Source organism: Trachinotus anak, unplaced genomic scaffold, assembly GCF_046630095.1.
Source record: "Trachinotus anak isolate AG129_WGS33_773 ecotype Australia unplaced genomic scaffold, CSIRO_AGI_Tana_v1 ptg000010l, whole genome shotgun sequence".
Classification (NCBI taxonomy): Eukaryota; Metazoa; Chordata; class Actinopteri; order Carangiformes; family Carangidae; genus Trachinotus; species Trachinotus anak.
The window spans coordinates 2,000,894-2,027,108 of NW_027273861.1; the positions used below are offsets into that span (position 1 = coordinate 2,000,894).

General features: G+C 43.6%; 1 protein-coding gene across 5 annotated transcripts in view; it reads left to right on the top strand.

Annotated features, from left to right (window-relative positions):
- The window catches only part of LOC139626485 (cadherin-2-like), a 91,931-nt gene that overhangs the window by 53,442 nt on the left and 12,274 nt on the right, over window positions 1–26,215 (top strand). For all 5 annotated transcript variants that reach the window (XM_071486812.1, XM_071486814.1, XM_071486815.1 and 2 more), the window contains 10 exons: window positions 3,485–3,640; window positions 5,382–5,526; window positions 5,622–5,794; window positions 8,341–8,478; window positions 8,814–8,999; window positions 9,839–10,092; window positions 14,052–14,194; window positions 17,413–17,646; window positions 21,105–21,338; window positions 25,944–26,083. In XM_071486812.1, the coding sequence (XP_071342913.1) occupies window positions 3,485–3,640; window positions 5,382–5,526; window positions 5,622–5,794; window positions 8,341–8,478; window positions 8,814–8,999; window positions 9,839–10,092; window positions 14,052–14,194; window positions 17,413–17,646; window positions 21,105–21,338; window positions 25,944–26,083 (1,803 nt within the window). The remainder of the gene's footprint in view (window positions 1–3,484; window positions 3,641–5,381; window positions 5,527–5,621; window positions 5,795–8,340; window positions 8,479–8,813; window positions 9,000–9,838; window positions 10,093–14,051; window positions 14,195–17,412; window positions 17,647–21,104; window positions 21,339–25,943; window positions 26,084–26,215) is intronic.

Genomic DNA, 26,215 nt, shown 5'->3' on the forward strand with positions numbered 1-26,215 from the left:
TCTCTCTATCCTGGAGAGAGATGTCAACAGGCTTTTTAAGAAGCAGAACCCCCGCAAAGCAGCCGGTCCTGACTCTGTCTCTCCATCATCCCTGAAGCACTGTGCTGATCAGCTGTCTCCAGTGTTCACAGACATCTTCAACACCTCACTGGAGACCTGCCACGTGCCAGCCTGCTTCAAATCCTCCACCATCATCCCTGTCCCCAAAAAACCAAGGCCCACAGGACTAAATGACTACAGACCCATTGCCCTGACCTCTGTGGTCATGAAATCATTTGAGCGCCTTGTCCTGTCCCATCTCAAATCCATCACTGACCCACTCCTGGACCCCCTGCAGTTCGCCTACAGAGCCAACAGGTCTGTAGACGACGCCGTCAACATGGCTCTCCACTTCATCCTCCAGCACCTGGACTCCTCAGGGACCTATGCCAGGATCCTGTTTGTGGACTTCAGCTCTGCCTTCAACACCATCATCCCGGCTCTGCTGCAGGACAAGCTCTCCCAGCTGAGCGTGCCTGACTCCACCTGCAGGTGGATCACCGACTTCCTGTCTGACAGGAGGCAGCACGTGAAGCTAGGAAAGCACGTGTCTGACTCCCAGACCATCAGCACTGGATCCCCGCAAGGCTGCGTTCTTTCTCCTCTGCTCTTCTCCCTGTACACCAACACCTGCACCTCCAGCCATCAGTCTGTCAAGCTCCTGAAGTTTGCAGACGACACCACTCTCATTGGACTCATCTCTGATGGCGATGAGTCTGCCTACAGGTGGGAGACTGAGCGTCTGGTGACCTGGTGCAGGCAGAACAACCTAGAGCTAAACGCTCTGAAGACAGTGGAAATGATAGTGGACTTCAGGAAGAGCCCAGCCCCACCCACCCCCATCTCCCTGTGTGACTCCCCCGTGGCTACCGTGGAGCATTTTCGCTTCTTGGGAACCACCATCACACAGGATCTCAAATGGGAGCTAAACATCAGCTCCCTCATCAAAAAAGCTCAGCAGAGGATGTATTTCCTGAGGCAATTGAAGAAGTTCAACCTGCCAAGGACTATGATGGTGAACTTCTACACCTCCATCATTGAGTCCATCCTCACCTCCTCCATCACCATCTGGTACGCTGCTGCCACGGAGAGGGACAATAACAGACTGCAGCGTATCATCCACTCTGCTGAGAGGGTGATTGGCTGCAATCTTCCGTCCCTCCAGGACCTGTACGCCTCAAGGACTCTGAGGCGTGCAGGGAAGATTGTAGCTGACTCCTCCCACCCTGGACACAAACTCTTTGAGACACTCCCCTCTGGCAGGAGGCTGCGGTCCTTCAGGACCAAAACCTCTCGCCACAAAAATAGCTTCTTCCCATCTGCTATTAGCCTTATCAACAAGGCTAGAGAGCCCCACTGTTGCTGATCAATTGCACCAATCACCAGAAAAAATTCCTTGTATGTGAAAACATACTTGGCAATAAAACTGATTCTGATTCTGATTCTGATCTCAACAACTGTTCAGTGGAGATTGCATGAATCAGGCCTTCATGGTCAAATTGCTTCAAAGAAGCCACTATTGAGGAAGGACAACAAGAAGAAGAGAATTGCTATGGCCAAGAAACACAAGGAATGGGCATTAGACCAGTGGAAATCTGTACTTTGGTCTGATGAGTCCAAATTTTTTGTTCCGCCTGCCACATCTTTGTGAGACGCAGAAAAGGTGAGTGGATGGTTTCTACATTTGTGGTTCCCACTGTGAAGCATGGAGGAGGAGGTGTGATGGTGTGGGGGTGCTTTGCTGGTGACACTGTTGGTGATTTATTCAAAATTCAAGGCACACTTAACCAGCATGGTTACCACAGCATTCCCATCTGGTTTGCGCTTAGTGGGACCATCATTTGTTTTTCAACAGGACCATGACCCCAAACACACCTCCAGGCTATGGAAGGGCTATTTCATCTAGGAGAGCGATGGAGTGCTGAATCAGATGACCTGGTCTCCACAATCTCCCGATCTAAACCCAATTGAGATGGTTTGGGATGAGTTGGATCACAGAGTGAAGGCAAAGCAGCCAACAAGTGCTCACCACCTCTGAGAACTCCTTCAAGACTGTTGGAAAACCATTCCTGGTGACTACCTCATGAAGCTGATTGAAAGAATGCCAAGAGTGTGTCATCAAAGCAAAAGGTGGCTACTTTGTAGAATCTAAAATATAAAACATATTCTGGTTTGTTTAACACTTTTTTGTTTACTACATAATTCCATATGTGTTCTTTCATAGTTTTGATGTCTTCAGTATTAATCTACTATGTAAAAAATAATAAAAACAAAGAAAAACCATTGAATGAGAAGTTGTGTCCAAACTTTTGACTGGTAATGTGTGTATTTATATATATGTATGTATGTATGTATGTATGTATATATATATATATATATATATAGATGGATAGATAGATAGATAGATAGATAGATAGATAGATAGATAGATAGATAGATAGATAGATATAGATGATACTCTATACAGAGAGAGAGAGAGAGAGAGCAGGAACAGCTGGATGTATTGGATTGTTGATTGTTATAATGAAAATAATAATAGTAAAACCTATACATAATGTTGTTAATAATAATAATAATCATAATAATGCAATTTAAAAGTGTTGTACTGGTAGATCTGGATCCTGCAGCTCCAAAATCAGATACCTGCATCATGGGAGTTTCCCCAGCAGTGTAGGTCTATAGCAGCATCACTAAGGGATGGAAATCAAGACTCACCTGGTCCACCTCTAACTATAAGCTATAAACTATAAAGAGGACAGTTTGATCTTAAATGTAGAGAAAGTGTCTGATCCTGGGTCCAGACTGGGAGCTGCACCCAGACTAGGTCAGCGGCCAGACTTGAATCTGAGACATTGTGGTTCATTGTTTACAGTTACAGTGGTTCATTGTTTACAGTTAGCAGAGTTGATTGTTTTAAGTATGTATGACCTGTCCATGTGTTGTTAATTAGGACTCGTGGTCAGGTTAGTGTAATATTCCTGTTGAGGCGAGCTCAGGAACATGGGCGCTCCTCTGTAAGTGTATCAAACCCTAGACTCACAGCTGCAGTTGATTTGAATTGTCATGCTCCGTCTGTTTAGTGTGTGTTTTGTTAACATGTGTATGTGAGACCTGTCTTCTCTCCTCTTGTCATCGTATGGACAGGATACAGGATATCACTGTGCAGCAGGCTGTGCAGCAGGCTTACAGCTTATTTTGAATTCATAGGGTCTGTAGTTGTGTAGCAGCAGCCTGTAGCATTTGCTGAGTGACACAGACACATCCAGGTCAGACTCACAAAGTTTGTTTGAGTACGTCTTTACCTTTAAATCAGGACGAACTGACAGAAGCAGCAGACGACACACAGAGAACCTGACGTTTAGTTTCTCCTGGCTCTCTGACGTGGGATCCAGCTCCATCCTGTGTGGAGTGAATGAACTGTAAACCCTTTCTTTCTCTGCTTCAGATCCGCTCAGATCGGGACAAGAACCGGATGCTGCGCTACAGTGTGACAGGTCCTGGGGCTGACCAGCCTCCAACTGGGATCTTCATCATCAACCCAATCTCAGGCCAGCTGTCCGTCACCAAGCCTCTGGACAGAGAGCACATCTCCAATTTTCATGTAAGACTGTCTCCTTGTGTCAGCAGAGCTAAAGAAACAAAAAAAAACAGAAAACATCATCTGTCACCCTCAGTCTGTCCCTCAGCACATCTCCTGTTTCCTCCTCTGAAAAACCAACTCATTTCAGACTCATATTCGTACTTTTCACCTCAATCACACTCTGTCCCAGACATTAAAACTGAGGTCTGACATCCAAATGTTGTGATCTGTAGGAGAGAACCCTGCTCCTGAGCACGCTAAGTGGCTGTGCAGGAAGTACTCTCCAGAGACTTGATCAGTGTCATGGGACCATGGTGCTGTTTCTAAATGAACTACAGTGTTACTCAGAGCATCGGTGAGCCTCCCTGACAGAAACAGTGTATCACTCAGAGGAGGATTCATTAGGCTGTGGAGACACACACACACTCACACACACACACTGTTAGCAGGAGACTGGGTTTGGTCTTTAAATGGGAAAAATATAGAAAATCACTGGCATCATGTGGTTTAAAGAAAGGTTGAACAGTCTTATTTGTTTAGTGTTGGTGTGACCTGCAGCCTGGTCGTCCGTTTACAGCTTCTGCTCTACTCTTCACCACTGATATGGAAGCATCCCAAAGAGCCGTCTTGACAGCTTTTCTTTTTTCATTATGTAGATGGTTTTCTTTCATCCTCGGGACTTGTCCTTCTCAGTCGATGCCCTCTTTTCAGATGAACATCTGCTGAACATCTGCTGTTGATTTTTGATATCTCCGACAGATTTTTGCTTTTGTTGAGCATCATCATTGTCCTCACCTGCACGGTCACCTCTTCACTCCTCATACTGACAGCTTCACCTCCTCTCACTCAACTCTGAGACAGGTGTGAGCTCTGTTTGTTAGCAGCCAGGTGTCCAGTCACTTTCCGTCCTTTGGGCTCTGTGTCTCCCACACTGGTCTGTCTATATTGACACAAACTGACTAAAATTAAAGCTGAGACTCTGCACTTTAATGTAGTATCTATTATTTTAATCTGAATGTGCTGAAGCTCAGAGCCTGAAGAGCAAATATCCAGAAGCTTCTGGTCTTGAAAATGCAGTTTCGCACTCACACAATGTCTTTGCCGAGAAAACAAGCACATTTCAAATGATTTACCTCACTTAGTGTGTGAATCTGCTCCTAGGCTGCCTCACCACCATGGTCAGATGTCAGCTGCTGTTTTTATTTTCATCTCTGCTGTCACTCTCTCCTGGATATATTCTCTCTCATGCACTGAGATGAAGGAGACAGTGTTTAAAAAGACTCTGGGTGTTTGCTCACTATATCTAATACAGTCACATCCACCTCAGAGAGTTTAACCTTTTGATCTGGAGGAATGCACACACACCACTCACACAGGGGAGCGGGAATCTGAAGCTGCAGCAGGCTGATTTGCATTAAAGCCGTCTGATGAATATGCATATGATTGGATGTAGTTGTCAAAGCTGGGAGCTGGGATTGGCTGCCATGTTTATTCATGAGGGGGTTTTGGCTCTTTGAGAGCCTGATACAGATGCTGCATCCACTGCAAAGGAATGACTTATCAAGGATCCAACGCTGTGTTATAGGTGTGTCTCTATCAACATGTCTGACCATGTGATACTGAATCAACACCTGTGTGAGGCCTGCTGAATGTTTTGTTCTTGATATGTTTTCATTGTTCTGGAAAGAGTGATGTTTTGTGTGTGTGTGTGTGTGTGTGTGCGTGTGTGTGTGTGTGTGTGTGTGTGTGTGTGTGTGTATAGTTGCGAGCTCATGCTGTGGACCTGAATGGGAACCAGGTGGAGAACCCCATCGACATCGTCATCAACGTCATTGACCAGAACGACAATAGACCAGAGTTCACACACACCACCTTCAATGGCTCTGTGCCTGAAGGATCCAAGCCTGGTACAAACACACACACACACACACACGCATACAATTCTAACACACTTCTTTAATCCCTCTTCACTGACGCGTCTGTTGACTTGCTGTGTTCCCAGGATCCTTTGCGATGACAGTGACAGCAGTGGACAAAGATGATCCAAAAACTGCCAATGGGATGCTGCGATACAAGATCCTCTCCCAGAATCCCCAGAGCCCCTCCTCCAACATGTTCACCATCAACAACAGAACTGGTGACATCATCACTGTGGCAGCAGGCCTCGATCGGGAGGTGTGTGTGTGTGTGTGTGTGTGTGTGTGTGTGTGTGTGTGTGTGTGTGTGTGTGTGTGGGTGGGTGGGTGGACATTTGTGAGGCTCATCCCTGAACCCATATGGAGCAGCTGCTCCTCAGCCTGAGTGTGTCCAGCCTGAAGGGTGTCCTGCGGTGCAGAGACAGCTCAGTCGAGCGTTCTACACTCTGTTTCTCTAAAGGTTGCTTCAGAACATTTAACACATTTTCACATCTGAAACTATTGTGTCTGTATGTTTTCATCCAACACTGTTCCCTCTAACCCTTGAAGAATAATTTGTTTTTTTTTGACAAAATACTATGAACTTTTTCTGGAGCTTTCAATCACATCTCTTGTCATCAGACCTAAGTATGGCGCAACTCTAAAAACATTATTTGAGTTTCCGAAGACAGGAAAGAAGTGTCACCTAAGTAATCTGAATTATTATATAAAATACGTTGACAATAATAAAATACTAAAAATCTTTCACACCGAATAATTGGACTTTTCACAGGTCGACCCTCACCCTGATCAGATTTTCCTTTAATTTAAAGAGCTTGTTACATGTATGTAGGGCTCTGTTACATCTGCAGTCATGAGTCGTCAGCTGTGATGCTGCTGTGACACTGTGGTTTTAATTACATTTCTGTCAACCATCAACTCTGCTGCAACGTTTGAACTGTGGCTTCTTTCATATGTGTTTTACGCTGATGATGGTGGTTATTGATGATGGTGGTGAGGATGATGATAATGATGATGATGATGATGGTGATAATGCTGGTGATAATGATGATGATGATGATTATGATGATTATGTTGATGATGATAATGATGTGGTGATGATGATGATGGTGGTGTTTCAGTTGAATTCAGTTCAATTTTATTTGTATTGCGCCAAATCATAATATACATTATCTCAAGGCACTTTACAGGGTAAGGCCGAGACCTTACTTTGTTATTGAAAAAAACCCAACAGTTCCCACAAAGAGCAAGCACTTGGCGACAGGGGGAAGGAAAACCTTTTAACAGGAAGAAACCTCCAACAGAACCTGGCTCAGGGTAGGCAGCCGTCTGCCTCGACCGGTTTGGTTTAAGAGGAGATAGAGGGGGTGGTGGGAGGAGAGAGGAGAAAAGAGAGAGAGAGAGAGAGAGAGAGAGATGGAGAGACAGAGAGAGAGCAGGAACAGATGAATAGGTATTGGTGTTATCAATAATAATGACAGATAACAGTGGTTAATAGTAATGATGAGTAGTGGTGGATCTGGATCCTACTACTCCAGAAACAGATACCTGCAGAATGAGGACTGAGAGAGGGAGAGAGAGGAGAAGCACAAACTACAGGAAAGAAAAAAAAATACAAAGTTAATGGCATAAAGTAGTCGAGAGAGAGAGAGAGAGAGAGAGAGAGAGAGAGAGAGAGAGAGAGAGAGCCCAATGCATCATGGGAATCCCCCAGCAGTCTAGCTCTATAGCAGCATAACTAAGGGATGGTTCAGGACATACCTGAGCCAGCCCTAACTACAAGCATTATCAAAGAGGACAGTTTTAAGCTTAGTTTTAAGTTTTAAGCTTAAAGGTAGAGAGGGTATCTGCCTCCCGAACCCACACTGGGAGCTGGTTCCACAGGACATAGCTGAAGGCTCTGCCCCCATTCTGCTCTTACAAACTCTGGGAACCACATGTAGACCTGCATTTAGAAAGTGTCCTATTGGGAAAATAGGGTACTATAAGCTTTTTAAGGTGTGATGGTGCCTGACCATTAATGACTTCGTAATTGAGGAAGAGGATCTTAAATTCTATTCTGGATTTTACAGGGAGCCAGTGCAGAGATGCTAACACAGGAGAGATGTGATCTCGTTTCCTAGTTTCTGTCAGTACTCGTGCTGCAGCATTTTGGATCATTTGGATGCTTTTCACTGAATTTTTGTGACATCCTGACAGTAAAGAATTACAGTAGTCCAGTCTTGAGGTAACAAATGTGTGAACTAGCCTTTCAGCATCCTTTAGAGTCAGGATGGGTCTGATTTTTGCAATGTTGTGCAGGTGGAAGAAGGCTGTCCTAGAGACTTGCTTTATATGTGAAGTAAAGGACAAGTCCTGGTCAAAAATGACACCAGGGTTTCTGACTGTAGAACTGGAGGCCAAAGTGATGTCATCTAGAGTCAGTATATTATCACATAGTGTATGGCTGAGGTGTTTCGAGCCAAGTACAATAACTTCAGTTTTGTCTGAATTTAAGATAAAAAAATTACTGGTCATCCAGGTTTTTATGTCCTTAAGACACGTCTGAAGCTTGGCTACCTGGTTAGTCTGACCTGGCTTCATGGATAAGTACGGCTGTGTGTCATCTGCATAACAATGAAAATTTATGTAGTGCTTCCTAATAATATTTCCTAGAGGAAGCATGGTGTGAAAAGTATCTATTAATGATGATGATGATGATAGTGGTGATGATGGTGATAGTGATGATGGTGGTGGTTGTGGTGGTGGTGGTGATGATGATGATTATGATGATGATGATAATGATGCTTTCTTTCTTGATTCCAGAAAGTCACCCAATACACCCTGATCATTCAGGCTACTGATATGGAGGGAAACCCAACGTATGGTCTGTCTAACACTGCCACCACTGTCATCAGGATTACTGACATCAATGACAACCCCCCTGAGTTCACCACAGACACAGTAGGTCCACACACACACACACACACAAACACACAGTAGCAAATGGAGGGGCAGGAAGCCAGAGAAAAGTCCAATATGTTGTCCAATATGATGTCTGTCTCTTTGTCTGTCTCTGTGACTGACTGGCTGACCATCTGATTGACTTTCTGTCTCTCTGTCTGACTGACTGCCTGTCTGTCTGACTAACTATCTGTCTGTCTGATTGGCTGACTGTCTGTGTCTTTGTCTGTCTGTCTGAGCAACTGTGTGTCTGACTGTCTGTCTATTTGTCTGTCTGTCTGACTGGCTGCATTTCTGTCTGACCATCTGTCTGACTGACTGTCTGTTTCTGGCAGTTCTTCGGGGAGGTTCATGAGAATAGGGTGAATGTCATCGTTGCTAACCTGACTGTGACAGATAAAGACCAGCCTCACACTCCCGCCTGGAGCACTGTGTATCGTATCATCGCTGGAGACCCCACCGGACGCTTCTCCATCCCCACTGACCCCACCACAAATGAGGGCCTGCTCACTGTGGTCAAGGTGGGATCTGCTCTCCACAACACACACAGTTTAAATACCTGCTCCACACAGACAGCCTTCCTCTTACCTGCCAACTGTAACCAAGTAACAGTCAGAAAACAATATCACTGATCTGCATTCATATCCTTACCATGTGTCACCAGGCATTGGTGCTGGATCAGTTCATCAGAAGCACAGACATACAACAATCTCTAACTTCTTCAGGCTTCGGGTTACTGTCCCTCCACTGCAGCACAACAAGAGACACTGCCAGAGACACACAGAGAGGCCTTTACTCTGATTAGTGAAAATAAAAGGAAAGGAAAATAAGAGAACACAAGGAAGTGATGTGTTTGAGGTGTCTACCAACTCACACTTGAACATGGAGCAGCGGATGCAGAAGACTGATTGGGGCTGAGTATATAAGGAACTATGGGGAGAAGTGATCTGTCTTTATTTTGGACTAACTAAAGACGAGACCAGGCTGACTGACCCCAAGATAAAGTCAACACAGAAATACTTCAGTCTCCAGATTTAGAACCATCCAGCACAAGGCCAACAATGTGAAGCAAATTTTTTTGTGTATAATCAATGGCAGAGTGTGTCGGCTACACACTTGGTCAGACACACAGCTCTGAATAAGCTGGAACATCAGTGGCTCTGCAGATTTGTGGAAGGATAAAGTCAAACCAGATCTGAGGCATTAGTGTCAACTACAACAACCTTCAGTTCAATTGACAAAGAAGACACAGGAAGAAAACTGAATTATTTCACAGTGTAAAAGTTCGTTCTTGACATTGCCCATGTTGAATTTCATGGACCATGTCACCATTACCCTCTCCCACCTTTCCTCTGTCCAGCCAATAGATTTTGAGCTGACCCGTTCCTTCATGCTGACAGTGGAGGCGGAGAATGAGGTCCCGCTGGCCCGAGGCATCCACCTGCCTCGTCAGTCCACGGCAACCGTCTCTGTACGCATCCTGGACATCAACGAGAGTCCAGAGTTCAGCCCCAATCCCAAGTCCATCAAACTGGAGGAGGGTCTACCTGCTGGATCTCTGCTCACCACCTTCACTGCCCAGGACCCAGACCGCTTCATGAGACAAACTGTCCGGTAAGACCCCAATAGAAGCTATGACTTTAAGTCTCTTTCACTGTCTTTGGATAAGAAGAACCAATGAATGTCTGCATGGATTTTACATATACATTTAGTAATTTGGCAGACACTTTTATCCAAAGCAACTTACAAGTGAGGGACATCAGTAAGCTTCAGTGCAGTAGGAGATCTTGTTGTAAGTATTAAGTACTACATCTATCTAGTAAGCACAAGGGGATTGTATGAGGAAGCAAGGAGATGGATAAAGATAAAGTAACTAGAACTTACTATGCACCAAGTGCATAGTAATTTCTAGTTTGTTAAGAACAGTCTGGACTGACATTATCTTGTGTGCAGGGATGGTGATGACAGACAACATTCCCTGGAGGAAAAATTAAAATAATGAGTCTAAAATAAGTCTAATCTCAATTGGATTTATTGGAATTAATTCTGAGGTCACAATCAGTGACTGTTATGGATGAGGTTTGACTGAAAGAAAATCAGCTTATTAGTAAGTATATAATGCAACCTTGGACTCTTCTATCTCTGCACAGTATCAGCATTAACCATGTGATTGCTGGGCAGATTTCATATGATGATGTAATTCATGACTTTGCATGAAGGAAAGCAAGGGTCAGGCTTTAGACGGCAGCTGTGCAATTTAAAATGTGTGTGTCTTGTTTGACGTGTGCTGCTATAACAAAACACAAAAAGTGATCGGAATCGGCCATTGATCGGCCGATCACACTCATAGATGATTGGTATCCGTAACGGTGGCAAAATATCGTGATCGGGGCATCCTTAATTTCCGCTATTTGACACAATATCAAATATACAATCCTCAGTTGCTGTTTACAACTGAAATAAACAAGAGATACTGTCTATAGACATTCACACACGACTACAAACTGTTGATCATCCACGATCTACCAAAGGAAAGCTGTCAACATTTGCCACTCACTCATTAGGCAGGGTTTCCTAGTCAGGTCTACAGGGCCTGTATCCCAGCAACTACCCACCAATAGTGACAGTTTCATTTTCATTGGTGGGGCTTTTGCATATAAAGGATTTATTAACCTTAATAAGAATTGTTCCCACATAAGATCCAGTAGCTGCAAAAAACAAGGGCAACTGTTCATAAATACAAAATAAACTATGTATTAACCTTAACAAAGCAACAACCACATAGTAAGTTTGTTCAACTCAACAAATGTGATTGTAATGCTGTTATAAACAAATAAGAAACTCAGTAGGCTTTTAATTATGTTCTTAATCAGTCTATGAACAGTTACAACTTTCTAATAAGTGCTTATGTAGTCCTATTAAGACACAATAATGTTAATAAGCATCTTAAAAGACTTTATAGCATCTTAAAAGGCCTTACCTGTTAATCAGAATCAGAATCAGAATCAGAATCAGTTTTATTGCCAAGTATGTTTTCACATACAAGGAATTTTTTCTGGTGATTGGTGCAATTGATCAGCAACAGTGGGGCTCTCTAGCCTTGTTGATGAGGCTAATAGCAGATGGGAAGAAGCTATTTTTGTGGCGAGAGGTTTTGGTCCTGAAGGACCACAGCCTCCTGCCAGAGGGGAGTGTCTCAAAGAGTTTGTGTCCAGGGTGGGAGGAGTCAGCTACAATCTTCCCTGCACGCCTCAGAGTCCTTGAGGCGTACAGGTCCTGGAGGGACGGAAGATTGCAGCCAATCACCTTCTCAGCAGAGTGGATGATACGCTGCAGTCTGTTATTGTCCCTCTCCGTGGCAGCAGCGTACCAGATGGTGATGGAGGAGGTGAGGATGGACTCAATGATGGAGGTGTAGAAGTTCACCATCATAGTCCTTGGCAGGTTGAACTTCTTCAATTGCCTCAGGAAATACATCCTCTGCTGAGCTTTTTTGATGAGGGAGCTGATGTTTAGCTCCCATTTGAGATCCTGTGTGATGGTGGTTCCCAAGAAGCGAAAATGCTCCACGGTAGCCACGGGGGAGTCACACAGGGTGATGGGGGTGGGTGGGGCTGGGCTCTTCCTGAAGTCCACTATCATTTCCACTGTCTTCAGAGCGTTTAGCTCTAGGTTGTTCTGCCTGCACCAGGTCACCAGACGCTCAGTCTCCCACCTGTAGGCAGACTCATCGCCATCAGAGATGAGTCCAATGAGAGTGGTGTCGTCTGCAAACTTCAGGAGCTTGACAGACTGATGGCTGGAGGTGCAGGTGTTGGTGTACAGGGAGAAGAGCAGAGGAGAAAGAACGCAGCCTTGCGGGGATCCAGTGCTGATGGTCTGGGAGTCAGACACGTGCTTTCCTAGCTTCACGTGCTGCCTCCTGTCAGACAGGAAGTCGGTGATCCACCTGCAGGTGGAGTCAGGCACGCTCAGCTGGGAGAGCTTGTACTGCAGCAGAGCCGGGATGATGGTGTTGAAGGCAGAGCTGAAGTCCACAAACAGGATCCTGGCATAGGTCCCTGAGGAGTCCAGGTGCTGGAGGATGAAGTGGAGAGCCATGTTGACGGCGTCATCTACAGACCTGTTGGCTCTGTAGGTACTAATGACACTTATTACAGGGACCTTAATCTAAAGTACAATATAATATGGACACACCCTACAATGAACTACCTTTACCATTTGTTGACTTGTTTCAAAGGAGTGTTTTATAAAAACAGCCTGAAATTTCTCAAGGTTGGTAGTTTGATTCCCAGCTTCTCCAGTCCACATGCTGAAGTGTCCATGGGCAAGATTCTGAACCCCGGACTGCCCCTGATGTATCATCGGTGTGTGAGCATAAGCACAGCATGAATGAGTGAATGTGGCTTGTAATGTAGGAGAGCTCCATATAAGTGCTGTGCATTTACCATTTTCCCCAGTGTCCTTTTAGTTGATCCTCTGGACTGACCCATGATCTGGTCATACTGAGACATCTGGTCTGAGACGAGCTAATAGCTGGTCTGTTAAGTGCAGAAGGATCCTTTTGTGTCTGTCTCCTGCCCTGTGATAGTGTGATAGGAGTAAGACGGCTTTTGGGTCCTTTGACTTAACTTGTCCTCACTATGAACTCTTTGATAGCTTGTGACTAATGCCAGGCCACATTTTCCTAATGATCCTGCAGTGATACTGGATTACAACAGCTGAACTCATCCAAGGAGGGGAAGGGCAGGTCCACTGCAGGGGTAGGACTGATATTGGCCCCAATAAGTTCAATCTTAAGGTCAGATTTCTGTCACAGAGAGGCAGCATCTGCAGTAGGCAGAGGTATAGGTAGAGGCAGTCTAAGTGTAAGAGGGTGGATCTTCTTAGTCTGTAGTAGATTGACTATGAGCTGTCCAGGCTCAGAGGCCTCACTGATTGGTGTTTGATGATTATATAATTATATTTTCAGATCAAAGCTGGATGATTCCTCTGCAGACATGTTGGCTGAAGGAGATACATGTTTCCAGCTCCAGCTAACAGCTCAACAACCAGCAGAGCCTTTAGGACTGCTTCTTTCTGTCCCCAGCCTTCTTTCTTTTTCATCCCACTATTTGTTTCTAAATGTAGTGCTGAAGTCTTCGTAGCCTAGCAACAGCCAATGGTGGACGCACACTGTGCTCACAAAAACATGCAAGTGCACACATGCTGACACAGATAAAGCTAGTATATTGTGCGCTGTAGAGCTAGAGTGGACCGGGGGGGGGGGGGGGTGCTCTTTTTTTGTTGCTGTGTGTTGTGTGTATTTCATCAGCATCACATTCTGTTTATGGATTGTTTCCAATTCCACATCAAATATTTCCACTAACAAATGTTCTGATATAATGTTTGAGTCTGTTGAAGGCAGAATCTTGTCCAGGAGGATAAATGAATGAGACTGCTGCAGCCTCCATACATCAGCTCCCTCTAGCAGCTTGGCCTTGAGCCAGGCCAAGCTATCTCAGCAGATAAAGAAGCCTCTCTGTGCTGCTCTCTCATGCCGTCTCTCTCTCTCTCTCTCACTCACAATCCAGGTACTCCAAGATGTATGACCCTGCCAACTGGCTGGAGATTGACCCGGTTAATGGTCGGATTTCCACCATCGCCATCCTTGACCGGGAGTCTCCCTACGTCAAGAACAACCTCTACAACGTGACCTTCATGGCCTCTGATAATGGTGACAGCAGCCGGTGTCCTGCACACCCCCCCCCCCCCCCCCCCCCCCACTTTGCTTCACTGCTCTCTCAATAACTGCAGTCGAGCTGGTTTAGTGTGGAGTCTGTGTTACGGTGCAGCGTCTGTAGGGTGTCTGCAGTGTTGGGGAACAGAAGCTAGTGAGGCCATGAGAACAGTGTGGCTAGTGAGGCCATGAACAGAAGCTAGTGAGGCCATGAGCTAACACACTGAGGCTGTTTCACATGAAGAGACGTCTACTGTTATACACAATATTCAACAGATGCAGGTGTCTTTATTACACCACAGTTCTCTAGAGAATTTATGTTTTATTCCTTCAAAAGAAAATAAAATGTAGCATGTAACATTTAGCTTCAGTAACTCACTACTGGAAACAAGATGGCTGCTCTACTGGAACACTGGGAAATGTAGTTAAACTAGCAATGTTGCTACATAATGGTGACAGCTACTTCTTTTATTTTGTGTGGCTCTACATTAGAGTTCAGCTGAGTGTTAGCTGCAATGCTAACTCACTGTGGTTCAGACTATCCAACCTGTCGACCACGTGACAGTTGGCATCAATGGGATATTACAGTAAAAGACCAACATCAAACAGCAAACAATGCAGCAGAGCCCACAGCGGCAACACCAACAACACACATCACAGAGCTGTGCGGAAGGAACAGATAGCCGGTCCTGATTCAGCACAGAGAGACTGTTATACATCACTGAGGAGATCCTGAAAGTTCCAGAAACATTTTGATGTCAGTGTTGTCCTATGAAGAGTTTAAATCCATCAGTTTTTTCTACTTCAGTTTACAGACTTCCCCTGTCATCTTCTTTGAGAATAAATCAGGAGGAATTTCCTGTTTGAATTTTATGGTAGATGAACCACACAGAACGCTGTTGGTTCTGTGGCCACATGCAGTGACCGTCACTGCTCTACAGTTATGTGATGGTGACCGTGTTTGACAGCAGCCTCAGACTCAGAGAGAGCATTCCAGCTAACATAGCTCTCTCTTGTCATTCTCTGCAGCTCATTCTGCTGAACCAGTGACCAAACTTCCACCACAGAATACTGACTGTGAACACAGGCTAATGGTTCATTTATTAGTCAGCTGCTGCTCAGTGAACAGCTTAACAACTTACTGTGTTCTTACTGTTCAATACCACTTCAAAATACATGCTGTTTGTACACGCAGTGTCTCTGCGTCCCTGACGACTTAACTGTCAATCAAAAAGATAAAGACATACCCACGCCCCACCCACTCAGAGGCTTGGAGGAGCATTTCTTGATCATATCTCCAAACAAAGACCTTATTCTGCTTTGTAACAATAAAAAAATACAAGTTATACAAATACATATACAATATAATACAATTAAAATAATACAAATACAAGTACAAGTTTGAAAATGACACCAATGTAATTTTTGATTGAAAAAAGAAAGAACTTATGTGACTTAAATATAGTCCAATCAAATGTAATATCTTTAATGCAGTATTAAAGAGGTCTTATTTATCACCCAGTGTGCGTTTAGGCCTGTTGTTTGCTCCAGACTAGATAATCCTGGAGTGGAGATTTAAAAAAAAAGTCCACCAGCCGACTCTGATCAGCACTGTGCACTAAGAAACCTGTTGGTTTTGAGTTTCTGAATTTGATTCCTCATTAAGCTTTTTAAAATTGTTTTCAAAATTCTTGCTCTCAAATGTAGGACAACACTTTAACCTTTCTGATGGAAGGAAAAGGTTTGGGTGTTTTGTGTCTGGTGGTGGAGGAACGTCTTTGCCTCAGTTTGTTTGCTCACATGTCATGAGTTTGGCCTAAAATCATACTCTTATTCCACATGATGGGAAGAGGAGGACTTCTTCCTGTAAACAACAGATTGTACTGTTTACCTTTAATTACTCACATTTAAATTCTTTATTCCTGGTTTATAGTATTACATCAACAACTCTTTGGATACAGTCATCCCACTGATTTGTAATGGAGAAGATTTCCTTTTCACTCAGCATGATTCACAAAGTCTCTGTCTCTGATCACAATTGTGCTTTACAGCGATAGAAAAGAAGATCCTCTGTTCAAAGTGGAAGTGGAATAGTTGAAGAGGAATGTTCATTGAGCAGCAGCTCCATCCATCCCCTCTGCCCTGCACCACCTCTATACAGAGACCTCGCTGTGCACTGAGCCTCCTGCTAACTGACAGTCTTACCTCATCCTCACATGCTCTGCAAAGAGTTCACTGATATAAAACCACTCTCAGACACAAGAGCAAACACAGCTTGTGCAAGTGGTTACATGTCTGCAGTTTTTCTGCTGTCACTATTTGTGCCTACTAACCTACCTACAGCCTACTACTGCTGAGCTTACTGGAGTTTTACATTGTGTCCATGAAGATTACCAGAGACCATGTGTTCATGTCAAATAACTGATACAGTGGCCTTTATAGGAAAAATATAGAATTTCACAAAGCTTAACTTTAACTGGTGTTGGTAAGGACCTGGCCTCTTGTGTGACATCATGGTGAGGTCACTTTGTCTGCTGCCCAGATTTTCCATCAACCCCAGAGAATGAATCCTAATATTGTTTGTCTGGACCTTCCTCTAGTGTTACCATCAGACCAACATTTCTCTTTGGTCATAAGAAACAATAGCATTTTATGGACAAATTTACAGAGTACATCATCCTCGCCTTAGGAAAGACCCTCTTCATTTTAGACAATGCCTGAACTATTGTGCTTCCTCCAGGCCAAAATATAAACTGGCACACATGATGTCTTATGAGCTGACTTCAGTTACATCACGTTAATCAAACCAGACCCCAAGGGAGTAAGCCTTTTTTAATCACCCTAAGGCCATTTTCACTACTGAAATCCTCAGGACTGATTTTATTATGAGGTTTAATGTGAGGTGTAATGAGCAGATCTTACCGAAGTTTTAAACTTGAACTCACATTTTCTTCTCCATTTATGTTTATGAGGAAAACAATTCAGTAGAACCAGTGATGTCAGTGCAAATGTAATGGGTAGGAGATTTTGGTGTAAAATGGATTCTACTAATCATAGTCTTACTCACCTCAGCTTCCTGATAGCTTGTAGTTAGTCAACCTGCACACCACTATTGGCCTCCACTCAGGGACTACAGATGTGGTGTGCATTGTTTGTTAAATTAGTATTAAAAAATAAAATAAAATATTGTTTGTTGTTTTTCATTTTGTTTCCAGGTATCCCGCCAGCCAGTGGGACAGGCACCCTTCAGATGTTTCTGCTAGACATCAATGACAATGCACCTCACGTGTTCCCCCCTGAGGTAGAAATGTGTGAGAGGCCAGATCCCAATGCCATCAACATCACAGCCAGTGACCCAGACCTGAACCCTAACGCTGGACCCTTTGCCTTTGAGCTAACCAATCGTCCATCAGATGTACGCCGAAACTGGACGCTCAGTCGCCTCAATGGTCAGTGTGGGATATCACTTGATTAAACCATGTTATTTATATAGTCACTCTGTATCATGAGGTGACAACAATCGCAGCCAGCCAGGAGGTGATTTACCTCCTTATGTTCTGTAACTCCAGGTCCAGTAAATCATTTTAACCACAGTGGCCATTGAGATTTCATATTTTGACTTAAGTCACAACAATGAGCCACATGAGATTGGACTTGGACATGACTTCAAAGAGATTGGAGTTATTTGAGACTTGAGACCTGACACTCTGAAAGCTTGATATGAGCTTTGAAGCGTTACATTTTTTTATGGCATCAAGCATTGCCATATTTACAGTATTAAATAGGTCTGTGCATTCAAAGGGTATGGTGTCAGCTTTGTAAAAAATACTGCTAATAAAGTTCTGAAAACATCCATCCACCCTTTTTATGCAGCTTTCTGAGAGTCAGATCGCAGTGCCAGCAGGAGAGATAGTCCAGATTTTCCTTTCCCCAGCAATGTTTTTCCAGTTCCTCCGGTTCATTACAATGCATTCCTGCTGAATATACCCCAATCTCATATGCTATTTTACCGTCATTCATGAATGAGCCTGAGACACTTAAACTCCCTCACTTGGGGCAGCAACTCACTGCCAAATCAAAATGAGCAGAGAACCATGGTTCAGTCTTGGAGGTGCTGACTCTTAGCCCAGCCACTTTGCACTCATCCATCTAGTATACGCTTAAGGTCACTGGCTGATAAAGCCAACAGAACTACCGCGTCTATCCCTGAACCAGACACACTCCTCCGACCAGCTGCACTGTAATGTACCTGTCCATGAAAATCACAAACAGGTTTTGTGGCAAAGGACAATATTGGCAGAAGCAAAGACCAAATGGAAACATGCTTGACTTCCTGCTTAGGATATGAACACATCTCTTACTCTCGTTATATGAGGCCAGATGGCTTGTAGTAATAGCCCTGGTATCTCACATTCTCACGTTGCCCCCCCACAAGAACCCCCTTGGACTCAGTCTACAACTAAGTCTAAAAAACACATGTAGACTGAATGACCATGTAGACTGGATGACTCTACCCCATTGCTCCGCAGCCACATCTGAGTCCACTTTGCTCCGAGATATAAGTGAGGCTTCCCCTGAGTTGTTAAACTCTGCCTCCTCCTTGGAGGACATTTTGGCCAGGTTCAGGAGTTCCTCAAAGTGTTCTTTCAATCACTCAGTGGTATAACTGGTCAGGGTCAGCAGTACTCATTTCCCACTGAACTTAGCTTCAGCCAAGAGTTGCTTTACCTGCCTGACTCATTGATGATTTGCTAGAAGTTCCTTGACTCCTTCTCTATAGTTCCCCGAGACACACCCAGGTTTTTGCATCTGCAACTGCTGCAGCCACAGCCCCTCTGTTACACATCTTCTGCTTCAGGACACCCCTAGGCCAATCATGCCTGAAAAACCTCTCAGGTTGCTGCCAAGTTCTTCCCCAGGTGTAGCTGAAAACCTTGCTGACAATGGTATCAGTGAGGTGTTCCCAGGCCACCCTCACTACATGTTTGGGCTTGGGTTAACAAAACATCACACAGGTTCAGATCAGACAGGCTGTTCCTCCTTTCACTCCCCTCCAGGTTTCTTTATCATTGCACATGTGAACATCAAGGTCCCCCAAGAGGACTATAGAGTCCCCAAGTGGTGTCCTTTCCAGGACCACAGCCAAAGACTCCAAGAAGGCTGCTTAACTTCTGTTCAGATGGTAAGCGCAAACAGCAGTCAGAGCCTTCCTATATCTTAAACTCACAGTCACATGGAGGCAACCCTCTTGTTTTCCAGGGAGAACTCCAACACATTGGCACATAGCCAGAGTTCAAGAGTATACCCAAACCAGTGCTTCACCCCCTGGCAACATCAGAAAAAGATAGTGTCCAGCCCTTCTCTCTTGGAGAGAAGTTTAGTTACAGAGTCCAATTATGTCTAGTTGGTAGCACTCCACCCCTCAACTCATTCCATGTCCTGATGCATTTGAGTGTCTTGTCTGACCCCAATTTTAAAAACAAAATATTCTGAAGATGTGTCAGTTTAATGGTCACTGTTTACAGACTTGAAACACATCCTGACTTTGCTTATAAAGACTTTTAAATTAATAAACTTATGTCTTGACTTAGATTGTGTCACCTCAGATCACACATTATGAAGACCCTGTAGCGGCTGCTTCTCTGCACACACACACTAGACCCCTCTACAGTTTGCTTACAAGTGACAAATTGGAGTGGATGACGCTTTCCTCTACATGCTCCACAGGGCCCATACTTACTTGGACGAGCCAGGTGGTTACATGACAATTATGTTCTTTGATTTCTCAAGTGCATTTAACACCATCCAACCCCCCATTCTCAAAGACAAGCTAGAAGAGATGGGCTGTGGATCCCTCCTTCACATCCTGGATTGTGGATTACCTCACAAGATGACCACAGTATATCAGGCTGCGTAACTGTGTTTCAGGGACAGTGGTCTGCAGGAAGGATGTGAACACTTATAATACCTAGGTGTGCACCTGGACAGTAAACTGGACTGGTCCCTGAACACAGATGCCATCTACAGGAAGACTGAAGGCTCTTTTTCCTCAGGAAGCTCAGGTCCTTTGATGTTGATATGACATGCTGCATGTTTTATCAGTCATTGGTGGAGAGTGTCCATTTCTATGCCCCAGTCTGCTGGGGCAGGAGCATATCAGACAGGAATACAAGGAGATTAAAAAGGTTAAAAAGGCTGGGTCTGTGCTTGGCAGGAGTCTGGACTCACTCAGGACTGTTGTGGAGAGACTCATACACTATAAGATGCAGGACATCTTGGACAATACCAAGCATGCTCTCCACAAGAACATTGCAGGCCAGAGAAGCAGCTACAGCAGCAGCCAATGTTTCATCTCGCAGAACTGAGCAGTTCAGGAAATCCTTTCTTCCCACTGCCATCAGACTGACCTCAGACAAAGGCAGTTGATCTTACCTGAATACATTAATGAGCTGCTGGACAATCTGAATTTCCCCAAGGGATTAATAAAGTGTTCTATCTATTTATCTGTCTATCTATCTACTAACAACCAGATGATTATATATGTTTCCACTGCTGTGGTAGTTGTTGTATGTGATGCCATTTTGCAGAATGGGCTGTTTAAACATTTTGTTCTCCTTTTCAGTAGTTTTGGAAGTTACTAATAGATGTTTGTGGGCTTAGTGTAAGGTGTAACCTTAGTGTAAGGTTTGGTTTTGCAGAACTCTTCTCTCCATCTGAATCTTTGCTTTTGGCAAAGCTAAAAGCCCCAGCTCCTGCAGTGACCATTAGCAGACTTGAGCAGTTCCGGATAAGTCCCTGTGAAAGGGCATGAATATGAAGCCTGTAAGTGAGGAGTTACCAACCGCTCTTGCTATCTTTAAATTTCCCCATGTATCTGTCCTTCCATCTTCATCCCTTCATACTGTAGGTGAGTACGCACAACTTCGACTGCGAATCAGCTCCTTGGGCAGCGGGATCTACGAGGTTCCAGTCATGATCACAGACTCTGGCAACCTCCCAATGTCCAACACATCCTACCTGAGGGTCAAGGTATGCCAGTGTGATCACCACGGAGACTGTGTTGACATGGAGCGAATCATCTCTGCTGGACTGGGTACCGGAGCGATCATCGCTATCCTCATCTGTATCATCATACTGTTAGGTGAACCTCCCACACACTACGCATACACACCCACGCTCGCACATATTCACCCACACACATTTTGCTGCAGCTACAGAGCACGTTTTCTCAACAGTAGAAAATCTAAATATAAAATGTATAAATGTCCCATTCTCGTGGACACGATATTTCAGTAATGCCTAGATGGAACTTTTTCAAATTTGGCACAAATGTTCATTTGGGCTCAAGCTTGAACTGATAAGATTTTGGAGTTCACAGATCAAAGGTCAAGGTCATGACCTCACAAAACATGGTTTTGGCCTTGTGAACACAATATCTCTGTAACACCTTGATAGAATTTCTTCAAATTTGGTAATAACGTTCATCTGGATTCAAGGACAAATTGATTAGATTTCGGTGGCTAAAGGTTGAAGGTCAAGGTCACAGTGACCTCACAAAACATGATTTTGTGAACACAATATCTTCAGAACTCCTCAAGGAAATTCTTCAAACATGGCACAAACATCCACTTGGACTCAAGGACAAACTGATTAGACTTTGGTGGTCAAAGGTCAATGTCACAGTGACCTCACAAGTGTGGTTTTGGCCTTGTGACTATAATATCTCCATAACGCCTTGAGGGAATTTCTTCAAATTTGGCACAAATGTCCACTTGGACTCAAGGGTGAACTGATTAGATTTTGTTGGTCAAAGGTCAAGGGCAGTGTGACCTCACATAACACTTTTTAGCCATTACTCAAGAGCAACTGTGACAAGATTTTACACAAATTTATTTTATATGACTCTGGATAAACAGGGATGTAATCTGAAACAAACGGAAGCGTACAACTGCAAGGTGGTAGTTCTGGTTTATCACTTAGGCTTCTACAGCTCAGCCCATCAGTTTTATCAGTTTTGATAGAATTGTACCCACCACAATAATTGCTGAGATTACAGAATGTAGCAACATTGCTAAAAGCAGAAATCATAGGTAACATAAGTATTAGCCAACCTGTCCATTGTTAATATCATCATAGTTTAGAGCTCTTATAATTGCATTAGTTGTGTGAGTGCAGTTTTTAGCACACTGTGGTATGGCTGCTGGGATAACCCTCTGTTGGTCAGGCCACCACTTTGATCTAGACTAGGGCTGCATGATGTGAATAAAATTTCATACCTTGATATTTATGACAAATATCTCGACAGCTGTGATATATGACACATGATGTGACTATTGTTCACACACACTGAAACTGTATGTGTATCGACAGTGAAAATTAAGCTTTTTTCAAAAAACAGCATAATAATACCATATGGACATAGAAGATGCAGTTACTTCACAAAATATTTTATTGATCAGAACAGACCAATCACGGTCTTAGGCTGCATTCAATAAATAAAAACACTGAAATAATTTCCAAATAACTTTTTCTCTACCAAATCACTGACCTTGTCTTTTTCTGAACATCCTCTCCACTGTTCAATTCCCACTGTCAATGTTGGGAGAGTCACTTTTAAAATGTATTCCAGTACAGTCCCTAACATGTCACCTGTAATCTGTTCTGTTAGATTATTCAATATGAGTCACATATTCTAAATACAGTATGAATGTAGCATTCAATACTGGTCACTCAAGTAGACTATTATTCAGATGTTTTCTTCTACCGAATCAACTGTCTGAATAACACACCTGAGTCATTTGTGTATTAACACTGTAGAGGTGCAACATTTTTCCTGAAACTTAGGTTTGAAAACTGAAGGTTTATGACCAGATAGCTGCAAAACTAATGACAAAATTAAAGCCTCAGCTGTGCTTCTTGTTCACTAAAAAATGTTAGCATGCACTGCGGCATGAACTCAGCCTTAATATGTGATATATATATATATATGTGTGAGCTGCAGGTGTGCCCCAGCTTAACACCCGTCTGATCCAACATCAGCTTCTTGCCCTGCTGGACCTCTTTTTCTTGATCTCAGTATCATAGCTGGTTGAACCAACAGCCTGAACCATGAAACCACAAATTTATAATAAACACCTTTAACACCTTTGTTATTTTAGGTGACATTGTGTTCACATGTAAATGATGTTGTGTTCAGTCACATAAACACCAGTTATTATTTCTTCCGTTAAGGAGTACTGATCTGGTTCTGGGTTTATAGTGAGGCTGCCATGGTCTGTGTGAGCTCTCTGCACTTCACTCAACATGAATTTGGAGGCAACACGGTGCATACACAAAGTACAGAAGATAGTATGGGTAGAGGGCTTTGGAGTAGGGTTTGTCTCAGGGTGCCCAGAATACGTTAATGAGCCTCGACCACCTGTAGTACCACAGTGAGGGAAGGTGTCATTTTAGCCCATCTGTTGGAAGCAACAGAAATCACTGCTTCTCTTGCTCCTCTAGCTGGAGTCAGGAGCGAGCACCACCCATTGTGAGAGGAACCTGTCAGGTACAGGTGTGCCCAGAATGATCATGGCTCTGATCCACAGCTGGTTGCAGTTTTTCAGGAATTATGTGCTTGTTAAAAAGTTGTACTTGATGACAGCTCTCAGCCCTCCTGAGCTGAGTGGACAGACACATGAGTTCAGCTCCTACTCAGTAAAAGACTGAACATGTGATGTTGGGTTGGGATTTACTGTATGAGACATTAAAAAGAACAAGATTTTGAACAACAAAAGACGAGTGTTCAAGTACTTGTACAGAAGACCTATACTGCCCCTGCCTGCTTCTGCATGCAGTGATTGCATCACATTTTTAAAGTAAGGGAGGGTGATCTGGATGGTTCTTTGACTCATACAGGGTTTCACCGGCTGGATGTTTTTTACATCAAATCACAATGTTTCATCAGACAGTTGGAATAAAAGCAGCTGGAGCAGCTGTGCATGCTGCAGGAGATAGGCTGGTGATGAAGTCCAGCAGTGCCACAGCTAAAAGCAGCACAGCACTGCTCACTTTATAATGTACCTGAGTTTCATCACTACCTAATAATGAATGTAATAAGTAAGAGGCAGGTTCCTCTGGCATCTTAGTGAAAGTTGTGAATTTTCAGTTCAAATCTTTAACCATTGCCATGGCAATACCATAAAGGATTGGGAAGGAAAAAGAAAAGAAAAGGAGAGGAGAGGAGAAAATAAGAGGAGAAAAGAGAAGACATTAGAATAGACAGAAAAGAAAAGAAAAGAAATGAAAGAAGAGATGAGAAAAGAGAAAAGACAAGAAGAGAGGAGAAGAGAAAAGAGAAAAGAATAGATGAGAAAAGACAGCAGAACTGCCTGTTCACCTGAAGACAGATGAGTTAGTCTAAGGTTCAGTCTCTGAGCAGGTGATGGAGTGAGACCAGTGGTGGAGCTGGACACAGGCAGCGTCCTGATGGACGTGTTGTGTGGCTGAGAGGTTCTGAGCTGCCAGCAGCCAGCCTCACTGCTGCTTCCACCCAGAAACCTGACTAATGGTGACAAGCCATTTGTCAGATCACCTCTCCAGGGTTAAAATCATCTTCACTGGAGGTTTCACTTAGCGTCGTAATGTATTTTGGTTCGTGCAGGTGCAGTGGTGTGGGTTTACCTGCCTGAGCTCCTCTGTCTCATAAATTCACACAGATTAATATTATCAAGAGCACAGTGTTAAAACCTGCCAGTTGTGTCATAATAAGAGGTGTGTGTTCCCTTTAATCACTTCAATTCCATATGAGAGGATTTCAGCTGTTGTTGGGTATTGAACTGATTGTCAGTGGAGATGTGAGGAGATCACATGGGCTTTACAGTTAATGATAATGAGGCAATAGTTCACATCTGAAAGAAGAACACAGATCCAGCACTATAGCTGCGTTGTGGGTGTAGAAATCACTGACTTGCTTCCACATGTTGAGAGTGTAGAAATGTTTCTTCCCAGCATTTTTAATGCCCCCTTTAAACAAAGCAGTTCTCTGGGAGCCTCTTTTTATACCCAATAATCTACGGACCTGTTGCCAATTAACCTAATTAGTTGTGAGCTACAACTTTTCCAGTCTGTCCTAACATTTTTGAAATGTGTTGCTGGCATCAAATTCAAATTGAGCATATATGTGTCGACAAAGAGCATTTCATTTCACATTTTTGCCACATAGCAAATTAGCATATAGATAAGAAAGATAAAAAATACTTTATTTATCCCTATAGGGAAATTCACAATTATCCAATAGCTTATTCATGTAATTAGTTAAGATTGAGTCTATGTCATGATCCACTGCCTTTGACTGAGTTGTTAGATAGTCTGATGACAATGGGAGTTGACCTCTGACTTTTCTTCTGTCTGTATATTTATGAGAAAACTTTCAGAATCTGATCAGATCACTGTCCATGGTGGCCTTTATATATACAGAGGCTTTCTTCAGCACCACTGTTAACTGGCTGTACTTGTCTTAAGTGTCACTTTTACAACAAACTTTCACACAAATATTGCATATCAAAAGACTGCCAACAACACTGAAGCTCCCCAAAGGAAGACCCATGCTGAATCTGATGATTCTTTTTGGATGTTCTGTGGAACCATGTTCTACTGTTGTGGTGTAGAATATTCTTTCTGTCCAGATCAGTTCCTGAAACTCAATGGGGTTCAGTGGAGACCTGGTCTGCCCCTTATATTAAACAAGAGTCCTTCTCTCCTGCAGTGCTAGTGCTGCTGTTCGTCATGTGGATGAAGAGGAGGGACAAGGAGCGGCAGGCCAAGCAGCTCCTCATTGACCCAGAGGACGACGTCCGAGACAACATCCTCAAATACGATGAGGAGGGAGGTGGAGAGGAGGACCAGGTACATATACACACTACCACAAACACATGCACACTATAAAAAAAATGAAAATTCAATTACAAAGTGCAAGAACTGAAACTGATTCTGTATCTATTTGTGGTATGTTCTTCATTGTGTTACATCTGATCTGGC